A 14,843-nucleotide genomic window follows, 5' to 3' on the forward strand; every position below is an offset into this window, starting at 1 on the left:
AGAGGGAGAAGCAGACTCCCCATTGAGCAGAGAGCCAGACTTGGGGCTCGATCCCAGGACCCTGGGATCATGACCAGAGCCAAAGGTAGATCCTTAACCGACTGAGTCACCCCAGAGCCCCGTGAGACTGTTATAAGGAAGGGGATCATGTGATTACAAAGGATGAAGTCCTGTCAGCTGCCCTCTGCATGCTGAAGACCCAGGAAAGCTAGTGGTGTCATTCCAAAGCCTGAGAGTCAGAGAGATGATGGCACAGGTTCTAGTCCAGGTCTGACAGTTTGAGAGCCATCATGGGCTAAGAGCAGAAGATCACTGTTCCAGCTCAAGGAATCGGAAAATTAATTCAACCTACCTCCACTTTTTTTCTTTTCAGGCCCTCAAAGGATGGGATGATGCCCTCCCACCCTGGAGAGGACCTTTTGCTTTAATCAGTCCACCAGTTAAGTCAATCAGAGAAAGACAATTATCATATGACTTCCCTGATATGAGGAATTTGAGAGGCAATGTGGGGGGTTTGGAGGGTAGGGAAGAAAAAAATGGAACAAGATGGGATCGGGAGGGAGATAAACCGTAAGAGACTCTTAGTCTCACAAAACAAACTGAGGGTTGCTGGGGGGAGGTAGGTCGGGAGAGAGGGGTGGGGTTATGGACATTGGGGAGGGTATGTGCTATGGTGAGTGCTGTGAAGTGTGTAAGACTGATGATTCACAGACCTGTACCCCTGGGACAAATAATACATTATATGTTAATAAAACAATTAATCAAAAAAATTATTGCAAGAAAAAATTGAGTTTAAATATTTCCAAAACACCCTCACAGACATACTCAGAAATCATGTTTAACCAGGTATCTGGACATTCCATGGCCTGGGGAGGCTGACATGTGAAGTTAACTGTCAGGAGCACTCAATTCAGAAGCTTTTCCTGCATGGTTTTTCTTCTTGGCTCCTTCTAGGAAGGAAGGTGAAGATGTAAGAAGGCACAGGTGTCATGTCTGTCTTGCAGTCTGGAGGCTTTTGATGCCAACGCCTTCTGATTCTCTCTCCCCTTGTAATTTTCACAGCTGTTACCACCAAGATATCTTCATTTCTTTCTTTATTTTCTTTAAGATTTTATTTACTTATTTGAGAGAGAGCACGAGCAAGGGGGGAGTTGCAAAAGGACAGGGGAAGCAGGTTCTCCACTGAGCAGGGGGCCCAACGTGGGGTTCTAGCCCAGGACTCTGGGACCATGACCTAAGAAGAAGGCAGATGCTTAAACATCTGAGCCACCCAGGCATCCCTCTCCGGGATTTCTAATGAAATTCTGGTACCTGTTTTTGAGAGGAACCCCCTGACAGTCAGGTGATAAGATGGGTTTTGGGTGGGGTCACCCACTTCCTGGGTGGCAGTGACGACTCCCATCTTGAATGGTGGGTGGGGCATGTCTCTGGCAGAAGGTGGCAGCCCAACTGCCAAAAATTTTACTGGTTGTGACCTGGGAAAATGTCCACGTGGCAAGAAATGTCCATACCAGTGTGCTGAGTCAGGAATTTGAAAGGCCAACAGGTACAATATACCCAAGGGTATAGGATTGTCTGGTTATTACCGAGTTGCCTTGACCCTCCTACAAAGGATAATGAAAAACCAGGGCAATTAACAAACGTTGAAAACTGAGTGTGAGGAAAACAAAAACTGAGTGTGAGAGCCAGAGGTCCTTCTACATAGCTTGTAAAGAGGCCCTTATCCATTACTGTGCAAGATGAGACCCAGCTGAGTGGAAGATTGATGGTCTAATTGTTGGAACCCAGGGCTCCAGAGATGTCTGGACACTCCGCTAAGTCAGGGATCAGGTTGGAAAAACCTTGGACCTGAAACATGAGACAGGGACATCTAGGTGGGTGCCCTTGGGAAATGTGGCTCTGTGGACTTCTCTGAATGCCCAGAGCCTGTGTAGGTGGCCTCTCTCTTCCCATTGAGAATGAGCCGAGCTGTTCCTCCATGTGGGAAGATACTGCAGAGCTTCCTTCCTTATAAGGTAACAGGTTCCCCTAACACCAACCCCACTTCCTCTGTGGATGCCAGGCTAGAAACAGGATTAAATCCCAGGATAGCCAAACTGAGGAAATGCTGGGCCTGATAAAGGAGGAAAAAGATTTTATGTGAGAAGAGATATAAGAATTAACTATCACGATGGAAACATTGGAACATCTTATACATTGCTGACAGGAATGTAAGATGGTATGACCACTTTGATTTTAGCCATTCTGACAGGTGTGAGGTGATATCTAATTGTAGTTTTGATTTCTATTTCCCTGATGAATGATGTTGAGGATCTTTCCCTGTGTCTTTTGGCCATCTTATTGCCTTCTCTGGAGAAATGTCGGTTCGTGTCTCCTGCCCAGTTAAATCAGATTATTTGGTGTGTTGTGATTTTTTTGTTTTTTGTTTGTTTGTTTGTTTTGTTTTGTTTTGTTTTTGTTTTTTGGGTTTTGAGTTGTATAAGTTCCTTATATATTTTGGATGCTGACCCTTTATCAGGTATGCCATTTACAAATATCTTCTTCCATTCTGTAGGTTGTCTTTTAGTTTTGTTGATTGTTTCCTTCACTCAGAAGAGGTTTTTTTCTATTTTGATGAAATCCCAATAGTTTATTTTTGCTTTTGTTTCCCTTGCCTCGGGAGACACATCTAGAAAAATGTTGCCACAGCTGAGATAGAGAATTTACTGCCTGTGCTCTCTTCTAGGATCTTTATGGTTTCAGGTCTCACACTTAGGTCCTTAATCCATTTTGAGCTTATTTTTGTGTATGGTGTAAGAAAGTGGTCCAGTTGCATTCTTTTACATGTAGGTACAGTGACTTTGGAAAACAGTTTGGCAGTTCTCTCGATAGGTTAAAACAGAATTACAATATGACCAAACAGTCCCACTCCTAGTTTATCCCCAAGAGAAATGAGAACATATGTCCACATGAAACTTGTACATGAATGTTCATCTGTTCTTCGTAGCAACATTCTTCGTAATAGACAAAACTCGACAGTTCAGGGAAGTAGGAATGCTGTTTGGATTTATTCTAAGAGGCCGGAAGACACACCTCGGACTATATCCCACGGGAGGGCCTGGAGGATGCTCGTTCCCTGAGGCCATCAGGCATGCCCTGGGCAGAAGGGTGCCATCCCCCGTTGGGGGTTCAGTCCAGCGGAGGCTCGCCTCTGCAGTCCAGGCCTGACTGGGAGGGGCGGCCACAAAGCTGGAGCTTACAGATAGTGATGGAGATGACAGGGGCTTGAAGCAAGACAAGCTAGCTGATGGGCTTTATCCCTAGAAGCCAGGGGATGGCATTCTTGTAGCCACAGAAAGTCGGAGGGGCAGCCATGGAGACTTGCCCCACAGGGTATGTGTGGAGGGCAAGAGAGGTGAGGCACCCACAAAGGTGCGATTAACATCTACAGTTGAAGGAGGCTCAGCGCGGTCAGCCCACTGAAAAGAGTGACAACATCAGCAAGCCAATCCTGGCCTAAATCTCAGACTCTGTGCTTGATGTGGCACAGTTGTCAGAGCACATTAGGAAGGCCGCTGGTACATAATGTGCCACTGTGGACTTGGCAGGTGCGTCGGGGCATTTTTTGGTTTGTTTGTTTGTTTGTTTGTTTGTATTCCTATCTCAATCAGGAAGAAGGATCCGAAAGTGTTCACATTAAAGTGGAATGAGTATATGATCTCACTGATTGTGGGATTTAAGAAACAAAACAGAGGATCATAGGGAAAGAGAGGAAAAAAAAACAAAAGACAAAACCAGAGAGGGAGACAAATCATAAGAGACTCTTTTTTTTTTTTTTTAAGATTTTATTTATTTATTGGTCAGAGAGAGAAAGCGAGCGAGCGCGGGAGAACACAAGCAGGCAGAGCAGCAGGCAGAGGCAGAGAGAGAAGCAGGCTCCCCACCGAGCAAGGAGCCCGATGCAGGACTCAATCCCAGGACCCTGGGATCATGACCTGAGCCGAAGGCAGTGGCTTAACCAACTGAGCCACCCAGGCGTCCCCATAAGAGACTCTTAATCATAGGAAACAAACAGACGATTGCTGGAGGGGAGAGGGGTGGAGGGTTGGGGTAGCTGGGTGATGGGCATTAAGGAGAGAACATGATGTAAAGAGTACTGGGTGTTAGCTAAGACTGACGAATCACTGACCTCTACCTCTGAAACCAGCAATACACTGTATGCTAATTAATTGAATTAAAATGTAAAAAATAGCTTTTAGCTTAAAAAAATGAAGTGGAATGAGTAAACTATCACTTGATAGCAGGAACCAAATTCCACCTGTAGCTGCTGATAGCCTCTCCCCCCCACCCATCCCCCCCACCGCCCTTGAATTGATTATAGTTCTTACATTTTTTTAAGGTTCGTAAAATAACAACAACAATGAAATAAAAAAAAGAATATGCAACAGAGATTATAGGTAGTCCACAAAACTTAAAATATTTGTCATCTGGCCCTTCACAGAAATTTTCCAATCCCTGCTTTACAGCTTTACTCTTGGCCTCTGTTAATGTTCATGCCCTATGTCCTAATATAGTTAGAAGAGAATTGGACTAAATTATCTGGACATCCTATAGAAAATTCCAACGTTCTAATAGAGCACTGATGACATTAAGTTAACCAGACAGGATGAGCAAGAGGGGGCTAGCACACCAGAGGTCTCTGTAAGAAACACACACTCCAGGAGCGCCTGGGTGACTCAGTGGGTTAAGCCTCTGCTTTTAGCTCAGGTCATATCTCAGGGTCCTCTGCTCAGCAGGGAGCCTGCTTCCTCCTTTCTCCCTGCCTGCCTCTCTGTCTACTTGTGATCTCTCTCTCTGTCAAATAAATAAATAAAATCTTAAAAGAAAAAAAAAAAAGAAAGAAACACACACTCCAGAGAACAGAGATAAAGTCATGAGGAGTCAGGAACTTTCCATCTCAGTAAAGGTAGTTTCGCCAGTTACACCTGTGCTGGTCACTTCTCCAAAGTGAAAGACAAATTGCTGCCTCATGCGTCCCCTACTCTGAAGAGGGAAACGTCAGGGCTGATCTGGTTCTGGAAACAGCATATTCCACAACTAGGACTATTATCTAGCCTGTACACCAGGTAACCTGGGAGGCCAGGTTTAAGTGGGGCTGGTGGAAGAAAGCTCAGCAGCAGGAAAGAGGCAGGATGGAGAGGATGGCAAGCCCAAGAGAAATAATCACAACACTAGGCCTCTGGGATTCTGGGACAAAGTCGTGTCATCCACAACAGAGAATGACTGTGATGGTTAATTTTCTGTCACCTTGACTGGGCCATGAGGTGCCCAGATATTTAGCCAAACATTATTCCAGGTGCTTCTGTGAGGGTGTTTTGGGATAAGATCAACATTTAAGTTGTAGAAGGACTGAAGCCAATTGTTCTCCCTGGTGTTTGGTGGGTTCCATCTAATCAGTTGACGGCCTGGCTGTCATGAAAGAGCCGATCCTCCCCTGAGTAAGAGATAGTTCATCTTCTCTGACTGCCTTTGAACTGAGACATCAGCTTTTTTCCTGCTTTCAGGCTTAAACTGAAATATTGGTTATTATTGGGTCTCGAGCCTGCCAGCCTTTGAATTAAAGCTACACATTATCTCTCCTGGTTCTCAGGCCTTTGGACTTGGACACAGACGTATACCATCAGTTCTCTCGGATCTCCAACTTCCCACTCACCCTGCAGATCTTGGGATTTGCCTGCCTGCATAGTCATGTGAGTCAATTCTCCATAATAAATCTTTTCCCATGTATAAATATATATATATATATACATTCTGTTGGTTCAGTTTCTCTGGAGAACCCTGACTCATACAATTATGCATCTTTTTAAAAGCAGCTATTGACATGCTTCTAAGGCCTGGTAGAGATAAAACTATTGGTTACCAAGTAATCATGGCTCTGGAACTGCATTCTTAACTGGTTCTGCCAGACCTACCATGTCCTAAGGTTGGACAAGCTTAAGAGCAATCCATTATGAAATGGAAATGGTACATCCAAGATCAAGTCCAAGCAAGACTTGATGACACAAGTAAGCTGCACATGATCACAACCCCTCCTTCCACTCATATCTAGGGTTATGTGGAGGTCTCTTATGACCTACAGAATCAGGTGGAAAAAAAGCCCAACCTGGGTTTTTGGATGAGTGTGCTCAGAATAAGGATGCAACCTGAAAACGGATAATGACTGCATCATAACCATACTCAGGGGTGGCCTTGAAAAATGGTGACAATGGAAAAATCTTTGCAATAAACAAAGTCTGAGTTATGTCTTTTAGGCTCCAAGAGCCTCTGCCAACACCACTGTCCTGGAGCTTCTAGGATGCCTTATCAACAGATACATATTCCCACCAACATAGTGGTTATCCCATATCACACCAACCAGAAGCAAGCTGTCCTCATGGAGAGTAGGAATGAGGTACTGAAGGCACAGCTGAAACTGTCAGCTTGGAGGCCACAGTCTGCAAGATGGGGTCATCTATAAGGACACAGTATATGTATACACACACACACACAGCTGTCTACATGGCACTGTGTCTCCAAGTAGTAAGAATACACACGGTTTTAGCAATCAAGCGGTGGTAGCAGAAGTGGTCTCACTTATTATCACTCCTAATGACCCACTAGGGACTTTATTCCTCCTGTCCCTAGAACTCTGGGCTCTGCCGAGTTGGAGGTCCTGGTCCCCAAGCGAGTGAATTTTTTCTTTAGACAAGGATCCCACTGAAACAACGGTCATGACTGCCATCAGGGTACTTTAGATTCCTTGCATTCAGAGACCAGTAGGCAAGAAATCTCTAACCTGCCAGGAAAATTGACCCTGATTATCAGGAAAAGTGTGAGGTGTCTTCTCAAAACTGTACAATGGCACTGCCTTTCACTTATAGTTTACCATATCCTCCATCATCTGGTCCCCTGCTACCTTTCTGATCTCCTTTCCTTATTATCTTCCCTCTGTTGTAGCCACAGTAACTTCTTTGCTGCTTAGTAAACAGACACACTTTCCAGAAGAGGGTTTTTTCATCTAGCTTCATTAGATAAAAGGGGCAAGAAGACCCCCAGAAGTACCTCAAATGGGAGCTAGAGGGTGGGAGAGATTCTAGATAAAATGCCCTTTTTTACACAGAGTTGATTGGTGAATTGTATGTTTATCTCTAATTTCTAGCTTAAGTGCCCTCAACTAGGGATTTCTCATCAATATTTTCCACTTACTCCTTGATTGGTGACCTGTGAGAAATTATTCAACAGCTTGAGAGAGAAGGTTGATACTTCCTGGAGAAACTACAGTTTTTGTCTTGGATAATGATTGCTAATAATAGCAAAGGTTTTTGTTTGTTTGTTTGTTTTTGTGTTTTTTTGGTTGGTATTATGCAATTCCAAGCACTGGGCTAAGCCTTTTACATTCTTTAACTCATTTAATCATTATAAAATCTCTAAGAAGGTGGTATTATTATTCCTATTTCACATATAAAGAAAGAGAGGGTCAGAAAGATGAAGTCATTTACCTCTATCATACCTCTTGCAAGTGGACAGCTTTAAACACAGCTCTTTCTAAGCTTAAACCTATATTATTTTCTCAACCATTTGCTTCCCTTTAAGAGAAAGAGGTCATGATTACTGCCATTAGTTCATTTGTCCATTAATTCAATAAGTGTTCACTTGAGTGTTTATTATGTGTTAGGCTTTGGCCTAATTTTGCTGATTCAGTGGTGAAAATTGGCAGAATCCTTGCCTTGATGGAGGTCATACCCTAATGGCTTAGTAGGATCACGAGTCTAAGGTGTTCAGTTCTCAGAAGGGCAACCGACACAGCATGTGCTGAGACTGAACATTTGCAGAGAAACCTATAACTGTCTTTGTCCTAGACCCTGGAGTCTAAATTGTCCATAGCAAATATGTAATTGTAGTTAAAACAATGACCTTTTAGCTTCACCAACTGTGAAATGGGTATGATAATAGTAGGTTGCTTGCCAAGTGGTTAAAATCTCAAACAAGGGGCGCCTGGGTGGCTCAGTGGGTTAGGCCGCTGCCTTCGGCTCAGGTCATGATCCCAGCTCCTGGGTTCGAGCCCCGCATCGGGCTTTCTGCTCGGTGGGGAGCCTGCTTCCTCCTCTCTCTCTGCCTGCCTCTCTGCCTACTTGTGATTTCTCTCTGTCAAAAAAATAAACAAAATCTTTAAAAAAAAAAAATAAAATCTCAAACAAGAAAATGTGTGAAAACTCTTGGAAAACTGTGAAATAGTCAACAAGGAGGAAAGGATTTTGTTATATTCATTATTTATTTATAAAAATATTTTATTTATTTATTTGACAGAGAGAGAGATCACAAGTAGGCAGAGAGGCAGGCAGAGAGAGAGGAGGAAGCAGGCTCCTCGTTGAGCAGAGAGTCTGACTGGGGCCTCCATCCCAGGACCGTGGGATCATGACTTGAGCGGAAGGCAGAGGCTTTAACCCACTGAGCCACCCAGGTGCCCCTATATCATTATTTTAAAATTCCAAACATAAAGTAGAGAGAATAGTATAACAAACACCCAGATACCCATAAACCAGTTTCAACAATTGTCAAATCAAGGCCAATCCTGTTTCATCTCTAGCCACCCCCACCCTCCCATCACCCATTTTTTGGAAGCAAAGACTTGACAACATATCTTTTATCCATATATATATATATTCCAACACATATATTTCAAAGAAAGGAATTATTATTATTTTTTAAAATTTTATTTATTTATTTGAGAGAGAGAGAGCAAGCGAGCATGTGAACAGGAGCAGGAGGACTGGTTGAGGGAGAAGACGACTCCCTGCTGAGCAGGGAGCCCCATGTGGGGCTTGATTCCAGGACCCTGAGATCATGACCTGAGCAGAAGACCGTCATTTTACCCACTGAGCCATCCAGACACCGCAGATAGGGATTCTTTTAAAAAACATTACCACCGGGTGCCGGGTTAAAACAACAACAACAACAACAACAACAACAGAGACTGCTGTATCTCTCCTCACAGATTCTGATTGAGTACTTCATTTTTTTTTTTTTTTAAGATTTATTTATTTGCAAGAAAGACAGAGAGAGAGAGAGAAAAAAAAAGAACGAGCAGGGGGAGGGGCAGAGGGAGAAGCGGACTTCCCATTGAGCAGGGAGATAAAAGTGGGGCTCAATCCCAGGACCCTGGGATCACGACCTGAGCCAAAGACAGAGGCTTAACCCGCTGAGCCACGGAAGCACTCCAAGTACTGGATTTCTAACATGTTCTGGATGATGCTGATGCTCGCTAGTCTGGGACTGTTTGAGGGCCACTGTTGTATCTATCCCAGCTCTACCCAGGATTTCCCTAATTGTATCCTTTGGAGAAGTCTTTCAACACGTTCATCTTCCCCTTATTTCTTGTTAAGGCAAGCTCATTTAATTGCTTACAGTACAGCATAATGGCCAAACTCAGGTGTTAAGTTAGATTCCCTGGGTTTAAATCTCGTTTTTGACATTTATTTGCTATGTGACCTTGGGCAGGTCATTTAACTTCTTGGTGAACCCAATATTACAGGGTCCTTGTGAGGCTTAATGAGATTTCAAAAATTTAAGTGTTTGCTTAGCATATTGCCTAGCATTTAGCAAATGCTCAACAAATTCGATTATCGTTTTTCAACCAAGAAATAAAAATGGGGCTCACAACCATTTGAAGGTCCTTGAGTTTTGTAGGGTTTTGTGTTTTAAAGTCAGCGAAGCCAAGGTGAGGTGCTCTAAAGGAGAGGTACGTAGAAAAAAATTGGAGAGAGCAACTCCAAAGCTACCTCAAAAATCATCCCAGGGTTGGGCCCTTTAAGGAGGGCGGAGCCACGTGATCTGGCGGGTCACATGGCTCCTGGGACAACATGGCTGCGCCCTCAGTAGGGCCAGCTGGTGGGTGCTGCCCCCGGCTCGGTTTCCTCCTATTGCTGCCGTTGCTTTTGCTGCCCCGCGAGGCGGCTGGGGACGAAGAGGCCAGTACGGGCCCGGGCGCGGCTTCCCTCTCGGGCTCCTGCGGCTGTGGTACTCCCCAGCGGCGCGGGGACCATGGCGCCTCGGCGGCGGCGCACCGATACTCGCGGGAAGCGAACGCCCCCGGCCAGGTCCCGGGAGAGCGGCCGCTCGCGCCCACCAAGGTGCTCTCTTGATTTCCTGAAGGCGGGTGGAGTCCGCGGGGTTCTTGAACAGGGTGGGATGGGCAAGGCAAGCGGTTTGCAGGAAGGCAAGTAAAGATTATAACCACGCCGCAAATTGGGCACATGCTGATCCGACTTGACGAAGAGTTCCTTTCCTGTCTTTGCCTCCAAAATCCGCGGGTTGTTGGGCTCAACTTAATCCTGCACATTAGGGAATTTGGTTTGAGAACAGTTGACCCTCCTTTTCTTACCTCCAACTCCTTATTTCCTCCTCACTCCACCCTCACTCCACTCTCTTCCTCCTGAGGTGTTTGGGCTTTTAATTTTAGGGCCTATAGATTCCTTAGTCTTGGGTTCCTGTCGTAACTATGAAGGAATCAGGACAGTGGGTCTCTCTGTCTTTAAAATTCTGGTATTTTAATCGATGGACTCTCCTAGTAGACTTTCTTGAGGGCAAGAACTTGTCCTATTTATTTTGCTGTCCTTAGTACTTTAGCACACAGGAAGGACCAAGTCAACTGTAGTTGCTTTATTAGTGCTATTTATCCGTGCCTTTTATAGTGCACGGATGTGTTAACTGTTAGCATACATAAATAATAACATGAGTAATAATGATTACTCCATTCTTTCCAGGTACTTTGCATATTGGTAGGGTTGTGGAAAAAATTTTAGGGGGACTAGAACCAAGATGTTTGACTCCTAAAGTAGTGCTTCTCCTTGTATACTGAGTACATTCTTTCCTTATTTCTTTAATCCCACTTTTCTTTCCTGTGGCTTAATTCTGAACAATATTCAGGGCTTAGGTGAGAGGTATGTCCTCCAGCAGACCGTACCTGACTTCTTTCTTTTTCTTTCCCTGAAGTATTTCCATATGCCACCACCACAGTAGCTCTTTACTCTGACATTACAATTACCAAAGATACTTGTCTCTGGTTTCTTTCCCTAAATAGGGAGTGAGGGTGGTAGGGGTTAGGACTATAACTTTGTGTCTCTAGTATAGTGTTAGGGAATTGGTGGCTGGGCTTCTCTTTGTTTCTCCATTTTGTGTAATTTTGGCCTTTAAAATTTTTCTTGACCCTCAGAGGATGTGCTGCATTGTTAGTGTTTATCTTTTGTGTGGTGGGAACCCTGGTTATTTTTGTAGTGTGTATTGACCATACATGATTTTAATTCCTTTCTACCTTTTGTGATATTGGATAATCATGTCCTTCCTTCAAAAGAAGGAAGCCCTGTGTCTTGTTTAGCTACTTGGTAACTAACAGGTGGATGTCTTTTTTTTTTTTTTTTTTTTTTTGGAGAGAGAGAGAGAGAGCACAGGCAGACAGAGTGGCAGGCAGAGGCAGAGGGAGAAGCAGGCTCCCTGCCGAGCAAGGAGCCCGATGTGGGACTCGATCCCAGGACGCTGGGATCATGACCTGAGTTGAAGGCAGCTGCCCAACCAACTGAGCCACCCAGGTGTCCCCAGGGTGGATGTCTTATTGCATTTACACATTGATCTGTATCAAATTTTTCCCTAGAACCTTTTGGCCAGTACAGAACATTCTGCATTTTAAATGCTCTAACTTTTGATTTGAGAATGAGATGTGGGTGCCAGTATCTTTTTAATTACATTTATAAGATACACACTTTTTCCATTTCTTCAGAGTGGTTTTGTGTCTAGACTAGGTATTGTATGGGTCATTTTTGACCAGTTTTTGCATTTTCTTCCTTTCTCCCTCCCTCCCTTACTTCCTTCTTTATATGTTTTTATTTTGTTCTCATTTTCACTTGAATGCACTTTCTATAATGTTTGGAGGCATCCCATGCTATTGTAAACTAGCAATTGCTGAGAACACAGATCACAAGCCTTCAAGGACTCAACTTAATGACTGAACCCCAAGTAGCCTTGTTGTCAAGACAAAAGACTTCATAAAAGGATTTCCTTGGTTTTAAGTTTTTTGGTACATGTGTAGATGACTTTGGTCTAATTCTGACACTTAGACATCTATTCTGAATTCAAGAAGTTCAATATTACAGGAGAGGTGCATGGTTGTAGTGATAGTGCTTTTTTCCTTAAATCTTAAAAAAATTTTTTTTCTTCTTTTTTTTAAGACTTAATTTTTAGAGGATTTTTAGGTTCACAACAAAATGTAGAGGAAGGTGCAGAAATCTCCCATAATACCCCTGCCCCCACACAGTGCACAGTCTCCACTGTTGTCAATATACTCCACCAGAATAGTACATTTGTTACTGTTGATGAGTCTATATTAATGCATCATAATTACCAGAGTCCATAGTTTTCCTTAAGTTTCACTCTTGGTGTACATTCTATGAATTTGGACAAGTGTACAATGATGTATAACCATGATTATAATACCATATAGTATAGTATTTTCATTCCCCTAAAAGTCCTTTGTGTCCCTCTCTTCATTCCTCCCCTTGGTCCCCACTAGCGATGTCTGGTCTGTTTGTTTGTTTTTTTAAGGTTATTTATTTATTTATTTGACAGAGAGATATCACATGTAGGAAGAGAGGCAGGCAGAGAGAGAGGGGGAAGCAGGCTCCCCACTGAGTAGAGAGCCCAATGCGGGATCCATCCCAGGACCCTGAGATCATGACCCAAGCTGAAGGCAGTGGCTTAACCCAGTGAGCCACCTAGGCTTCCCTGGTTTTTTGTTTTTTTTTTTTTTGTTTTTTTTTTTTTTTTGTTTTTTTTTAATTATTTATTTATTTATTTTGGAGAGAGAGACACACGTGATTGCTGGAGGAGGGGCAGACTCCCAGTTCAGCATGGAGCCTGAAGCATGGTTGATCTCACAACCCTGAGATCATGACCTGAGTGGAAATCAAGAGTCAGGCGCTTAACCAACTGAGCCACCCAGGCACCCCTTCTTTCCTTGGTAATATGTACTTAAGATTCTTCCATGTCTTTTAATAGCTTACCTGCTAATTTCTTTTTAGTTCTGAATAATATCCATTGTCTGGATGTGCCACGGTTTATTTATCTACTCACCTACTGAAGGGTATCCTGTTGTTTCTAAGTTTTGGCAGATAGGAATAAAGCTGCTGTCATCACCTGTATGTAGATTTGCTTATGGGTATTTAGATAAGTACCAGATATTTTTATAAATACCAAGGAACACAATTGCTGTGACATACGGCAAGAGTATGCTCAGTTTTTAGAAACTGCAAAATTGTCTGTAAACTGCAAAACTGTCTTCCAAAGCAGTTTTACCATTTTGCATTCCTACTAGCAATGTATGAGAGTTCCTGTTGCTCCACACCATCACCAGCATTTGCTGTTGTCACTGTTCCAGATTTTGGCCATGCTAAGATGTGTAGTGGTATCTCACTGTTGTTTTAGTTTGCATTTTTTGCTTGATATACAATGAGCATCTTTGCCATCTGTGTATCTTTGGTGAGGTATGTTAAGGTCTTTGGCCCATTTTAAATCAAACTGTTTTGGTTTCTTACTATTGAATTTCGAGAGTTCTTTGTTTTGGATAACAGTCCTTTATCAGATGTCTCATCTGAAAATTTCTCTCAGTCTGACGTGTCTCCTCATTCTCTTGACATTCTCTTTTCTTTTTTTTAAATTTTATTTATTTATTTATTTGACAGAGAGAGATATCACAAGTAGGTGGAGAGGCAGGCAGAGAGAGAGAGAGGAAGAAGCAGGCTCCCCGCTGAACAGAGAGCCCGATGCGGGGCTCGATCCCAGGACCCCGGGATCATGACCTGAGCTGAAGGCAGAGGCTTTAACCCACTGAGCCACCCAGGTGCCCCGACTTTCTCTTTTCAAGAGCAGAAATTTTTTATTTTAATTAAGCCTTGTTTAGCAATTTCTTTTGTGGATGTTGCTTTTGATGTTGTTTGTAAAAAGTCATCACCATACCCCTTGTCATCTGGGTCTCTTCCTATGTTATCTTCTAAGAGTTTTACCATTTTGCATTTTATATTTAGGTCTGATCCATTTTGAGTTAATTTTTGTGAAGGGTGGAAGGTCTGTGTCTATTATTATTATTATTTTAAATATGTGGATATCCATTTTGTTTTGGCATCATTTGTTGAAGAGACGGTCTTTGTTCCACTCTATTGCCTTAGCACCCTTGTGTTGAAGATCAGTTGATTATATTTATGGAGGTCTTTTTCTGGGCTCTCTGCGTTGTTTCATTGATCTTTTAGTTCTTTTGCCAGCACACTGTCTGATTACTGTTAGGTTTACAGTAACTCTTCAGGTTGTAGCATCAGTCCTCTAACATCGTTTTTTTCACCTCGAGTATTGTCTTGGCCATTCTGGGTCTTTTGCCTGTTTATATATGCATAGAATCAGTTTGTTGATATCCATAAAATAACTTTATGAGATTTGGATTGGGGTTGTATGAAATCTTTTTTTTTTTTTTTTGTTTTCTGTTTATTTAGTTTAGTATAACACATGTTTATTTGGTGTACAAATATTATAGCACTGTCCTATGTCTTGGATATAAGGAAGAGAAAGACAAATGCCCTACCCTCAAGACATTTGCCATCTACCTTCTGGTAGGCGTATGTTCTCTCATGGTATGTGTCTCTCCCTTCCTTACTCCTCCCTCTCTCTCCTTCCTCTGTCTCTCTCTCCTCCTGTCTCCCTTCCCCTCCATGCACAATCACCTATAAGGATCATTTTTCCATAGTGACGGTACTACAGGAGGAGTTGAACAAAGCACTTGGAGAGGA

The 14,843-nt window shown here is 43.1% G+C and overlaps 1 protein-coding gene across 3 annotated transcripts in view; it reads left to right on the top strand.

The window, feature by feature from the left end:
* Positions 1–9,858: 9,858 nt before the first annotated feature.
* The window catches only part of SUMF1 (sulfatase modifying factor 1), a 111,322-nt gene continuing 106,337 nt past the window's right edge, over positions 9,859–14,843 (top strand). For all 3 annotated transcript variants that reach the window (XM_047746311.1, XM_047746320.1, XM_047746327.1), the window contains exon 1: positions 9,859–10,148. In XM_047746311.1, the coding sequence (XP_047602267.1) occupies positions 9,879–10,148 (270 nt within the window). In that variant the 5' untranslated portion in view covers positions 9,859–9,878. The remainder of the gene's footprint in view (positions 10,149–14,843) is intronic.

Source organism: Lutra lutra, chromosome 1, assembly GCF_902655055.1.
Source record: "Lutra lutra chromosome 1, mLutLut1.2, whole genome shotgun sequence".
Taxonomy (NCBI): Eukaryota; Metazoa; Chordata; class Mammalia; order Carnivora; family Mustelidae; genus Lutra; species Lutra lutra.